This window comes from Frankliniella occidentalis, unplaced genomic scaffold, assembly GCF_000697945.3.
Source record: "Frankliniella occidentalis isolate FOCC.00 unplaced genomic scaffold, Focc_3.1 Scaffold94, whole genome shotgun sequence".
Classification (NCBI taxonomy): Eukaryota; Metazoa; Arthropoda; class Insecta; order Thysanoptera; family Thripidae; genus Frankliniella; species Frankliniella occidentalis.
In genome coordinates, this window is record NW_026267223.1 from 618,318 (window position 1) to 623,500 (window position 5,183).

Genomic DNA, 5,183 nt, shown 5'->3' on the forward strand with positions numbered 1-5,183 from the left:
CCCTACAATACCCTTCGCCACGCTACCCCTCTCCGCATCACCGTTTCATATTCTTCTCTCATGGACTGGATCGCATCCGACACTCTCGGTTTCTTTGAGCCACTCTTTCATCCCCTCCCCAGCACGTCCCTCGCCCCTCGCAGCCCCTGTGGCTTGCTCCGTTGCACCATTCTCCTGGCCCGATACAAATTTCGTTTGAGGGTCATATCACGGTCGTTACATCGCCCGCTGCGCTAATGGGAAAAGCGGTGAGGATTAATTATATCATTTATTCCTTAGCCAAAGAAGCCAGCGATGTCGTGGTGGATGGTTCCTGCACTACTTGCTACTATGGCCCGGTGCACAAGCGGTGGCCCCCGGGAGTTTATGTCTGCCGCAGCGCTACGTGCCGCTGCGTGCCGAGGCGCCGGCCCGTCCCGTCCCGGGTAGAATCGTAGTCCCGGGGTATACTGCGCCGTGCAGGTGAGAAAGTGACAAGGTGGGGGGTGTTGGGACGCTAATCTAGACTGTTCCAAGCTTGCATAACAAGTTGGCAGCAACGTTATTTTTCGAAGCAAATCCTTTGAAGGGAGTGGGTCTTCTAGCCCGCGGACTTTTTTCTGATTATACTGTGCGCGTGCGTGAGGGCTTTCCTACCCACTCTCACCACGGCGCCTTCACGCCCCGTGAGTAAGCCGTCCCCACACTTGCATGCTCTCTAACCAGAAAACATTACAAACTGTTACGTTAGTGATTCCGACTGTTTTGCCTTTGTAAGCTCGAAAAATCCCTCATCAGTCAATTGGGATTCTCGCCAACTTTAGATAGTTAAAATCATAGAGCAGCCATTTCTCAAGGTTAGAATCATCCGGAAACGCCCCATCATTTCGGGGCTCTGGAGGGTTGGCCTTTTTAGAAGTAATCAAATTGACTGTAATTACGATTGATTATCTGAGGGAACTTATCCAACCCAAACTCATACGGACTATCGTTCTATTAGCCTTCTTGGTATTGGTCGTTTGTGCCATACTATGTTGGGATGCAGAAGATCGACGACTGATTAGATTTTTTTAAAGAGTATATACTCTTTATATTGATATATTTATATATCTTTATATGGATATACTAATATTCCAGACTTAAAAAAAAAGAATAATTCTTTAAAGAGACTTCAGTTGCTAACAAATGACACAGTTAAAAAATTACAAAAGTAAATAACTACAGAATGGAGTGGTAATTTTTAAAACAGTGTAATCCTGTTGTCTGCACTGTACTCCATTCTGGAGGAAAGTAGGAAAGTTCTTTTCAAGTAATGACAAGTATTTATCCTTCAAATACCAGTCGAACAGATTTTGGCCGTAGTGTGGATGTACAGGAATATCTGCATGAATTCTGTTTCTGGGTACAGAATTTTTAACAGTGGCTGTTGATGACAGCCGGTGGTTCGTGCCACCGATGCATGTCGTTGGCCAGCATATCGTGTCGTTGATGTAGCACACCATGTTAATGAAGACATTACAAAGGTCAAAATGTTGATGTTGAAGTGACAGATGTCGTTGGAACAGTGACACATGTTTTTGCGTGCCCACCGCGAGGCCCACGGACTTGTTAGGTCACTTCTGTTCACTAGAAAAACTAATGTTACCCAGGGAACGTTTCATCATGTGACCAAGCCAGGTAACGTTTCCTGATGCAACCAACCCCATGCAAAAGGATAGGGCCATCACAATTAGGTTGCATCACCAAACGTTTCCTGCTTTGGTTGCGTCAAGAAACGTTCCCTTCGTAACATTAGTTTTTCCAGTGTTGTAGGTCGGTCCACTCGCCCGACATCACACCTGACCCATTACAAAGTTGCCTAGAGAAGTCAAGTTTTCCCAATTTTCCCTCTGTGTACTGCAAGTTTGGTTATTATTGCAAGATCTGTTTCAAGATACCCGATCGCGGCCCGATAATCTGTGGCGCAAATAAGGCTTAATGGTGAGGGTGCAGACCGCATCGTGCGACACGTTTCCTCTCTGCGCCTCAGGGCGTCTGGTGGCAATGGCAAACCACACAGAGACAGGGGAAGGAGGGCAGAGAGAGAGTGAGAGAGAGAGAGAGAGAGAGAGAGAGAGAGAGAGAGAGGGGGAGAGATTTAGTGATTATAGGATTAAGAGCAATGGGGAAGGATGTCCTATTTGTCGTTGTCGTCGGCATTGTCACCGTCGGATACATCATGTATGGCCCCCGCCTGCTCTATAGGGCGCAGGGCGGCGCTGGCCGTGGGAGATACAAATAGAGCTCCATTTATCCGGCAGCCCTTTCGTTCAGAGGAGGCGGAGGAAGCTGCGCTGGAGGAGGTCAACAACGACGCCCACTCGACGACACAAAGGTGTGGGAGTGTCCTGCCCACCCTTGCTCTGCAGCGGTAACAACAGGGCTTTTGCTGCCGTAAAAGCGAGCGAATCGTTGTACATTATATTTTGGGGGTTTAGTAGATATCGATTGATCTGGGTAAAACTTACTCTATATATTTGGAATGTTGAAGTAACAGGCAAGTATCTACATTTTTCCACTGGTAAGCCAAGTGGGCAACTGTAAGTTGAATACTTCACGGTAAAAACAATGTCTCATTCTTTGATGGGAAAGGGAAAACTTTCCACATTTGAGGAAAACTCATCAGATTTCACCTCAGATGAGAAAGAACCCCCTCAAAAGAAACCAACCACTTAGGAGTACTTCTCGAAATCTGAGGAACCTTCCTTAAACCAAGGGAGTTCCTCAAAGTTTTCCCTTTTCCCTCAAAAAATGAGACAATGTTTTAACCGTGTTGCAAGTGCTCAAACTCCTTATTTGCACACGTGCAAGCGTGTAGCTTTGCACCTCTGTGCACCTGGAAGTGTGCAACTCCTCTGTTTAATAGTTTCTTAGGATGAACGCTCACTGTGTGGGGAGTGCTCAACAACAGAGTAGTTGAGCACTTCGCTCGTCCCTAACTCAAAGCACGCACGGCGCAGCGACTCTAGAGAAACCAAGTATCTCTGCGCGACGCTCGAGAAACCAAGTATCGTTGCGCGACTCTGGAGATACGTGGTTTCACTAGAGTCGGGCAACGATACTTGGTTTCTCGAGCGTCGCGCAAAGATACTTGGTTTCTGTAGAGGCGCTGCGCCGTGCGTGCTTTGAGTTAGGGACGAGCGACTTGTAAAGTGCAGAACTACTTACACTGATAATACCTTGCAAGTGTTCAACTCCATAGTCCACAGTAGTACACTTGTAGGTGTTTAACACGGTAGCTGTCCACTTGCAAAAATGTGCACCTCCTTTGTTGAGCACTTACCCACACAGTGAGCCGTATCTGTCTAATCTTATGAAGTGTTCAACAGAGGAGTCGCACACTTGCAAGTGCATAGCTGCCGGCCGAGTTAAGCACTTGCAAGTCTTAAGCTGTTGCACAGTTGGTTTATTATTAGTGTATAGTTGAACACTTGCAAGTACTACTACGGAGTTGGTCACTTTCAAGTACTAACCTTGCAGCCTCACATTAATTTACAAGTGTTAAGCAGTTTGCACACTAAGTTTATCAGTGTGACTATCAGACGCGTTAAAAATATAATTGCACTTTCTAGAGGCTATTCAATTTTACTGCATGAACATATTTATCTCATCTTTGAAGTTGCCACCGTTGCATTTTTCGTGCAATGCTGCTTTGAGCGAAGTCGTTCGCTATGAGGTCGTAGTATCGGATTCAAATACGTTACTCCGACTTGTCTTAACTCTGTCTAGCTTTCAGAACAAAAAAAAATCCCTCCCTTGCGGGAGCCGGAGCTTTGTGTCGGCGGATGATCTCGATGGCATGGCTGAGCGCGGCTAAGCAAACACACACGAGCCACACGAACTCTCTCTCGGCCACTATGCCTCTCTGTCTGTCTGTCTGTCTGTCTGTCTGTCTCTCTGTCTCTCTGTCTCTCTGTTTCTCTCTCTCTCTCTCTCTCTCTCTCTCTCTCTCTCTCTCTCTCTCTCTCTCTCTCTCTCACACACACACACACACACGCACAAATAAAGGGATGATATTTATATCAGGCAACATTTTTCGTTAGCCTCATTGTGTTGCTGCTTCTTGCAATATGCGCACGCTATCGGCGTCATGGTTTGTATGGCGTTATAGGACATGACTAACTGCATCGATTGCAGCGTCAAACAGAACTTCCAATATCATCGTAATGGGTTATTTGATCAATTATGTATCAACTGAAAATCAGAAATTTAAAAATTCTAAATGAGAAACGAATGAACTAATAATGATATAGGTGGTAGCATGCTCTTGTATCGAACACTCGTTAATTCCAATGAATTTAGACGACAGACAGAAACTTGGAATGGTCAGTGGTGGAATTAAAGGTAAAGGCCGGTAGTGGTGGTGACAGCCACCCTCCGTCAAACACACAAACCGAGGTAGATCGAAAACTCTCATGTAATCTGAGCAATATATTACTGCTATAAAGGTTGAATCATAACCACGCCTGAGGCGATTTCTCCCCCACCCCGCTCCCCGTATATCATCTGATTCTTCTCCTTCACCTCGGATCATGCCCCTCATCGTGAGTCCGACCCGATGCGCTTCCCTGAGCAAACAGCAGCAAGCCGTGAAATATTAGCAAACACCATGAGAAGGCCGTGCGGCACGGCCAAAAGTAAGCCCCGACCCCGCAAACACTGTAAAAAGTAAAACGAACATGATTGCATTGCAAGTTACTAATAGTCCAGGAGGTTGTTTTCATTTAAATCATATGTTTTTGTTGTGAAAAGTACCTAATTTTATTTTATCTTAACGAATCACGGATTGCGAAAGATTACAAATAGAGCGAATATAGTATACTTATAAAACGGAGAGAACAACGTTTCGGGTAAATGTTTGAGACGGCCGCAATAGCAGAGAAACTGAATCTTTTAGAAAAGGAAAGTAATGTGGATAGGAGAGCAGACAAGGAGTGCGAGTGGAAGAACCTCACGAGAACGAGGTGATAGAGGAAGACTCGCCCGCGCCCTACTTCTTGCGCTGCGCACTTTGTAAGTCGGACGCATGGGCGGACCAAACGTATCTAACACCATAACGAGGCGTATTCTTTGATAACGCTGATGACCACTTCTCTTCTCCCCTTCTCCTCATTCCCAAATAAATCCCCTCGGCTCCCCCAGCCCCGCGGCCTCGTGGCCCCGAG

General features: G+C 46.2%; 1 protein-coding gene across 1 annotated transcript in view; it reads right to left on the minus strand.

Annotated features, from left to right (window-relative positions):
* Positions 1-1,139: 1,139 nt before the first annotated feature.
* LOC127749801 (uncharacterized) overlaps positions 1,140-5,183 on the minus strand; it is a 37,873-nt gene continuing 33,829 nt past the window's right edge. Inside the window, exons 3-4 of the mRNA XM_052269529.1 lie at positions 1,254-1,377; positions 1,140-1,157 (exon numbers count right to left, since the gene is read on the minus strand). Of these exons, the coding sequence (XP_052125489.1) occupies positions 1,140-1,157; positions 1,254-1,377 (142 nt within the window). The remainder of the gene's footprint in view (positions 1,158-1,253; positions 1,378-5,183) is intronic.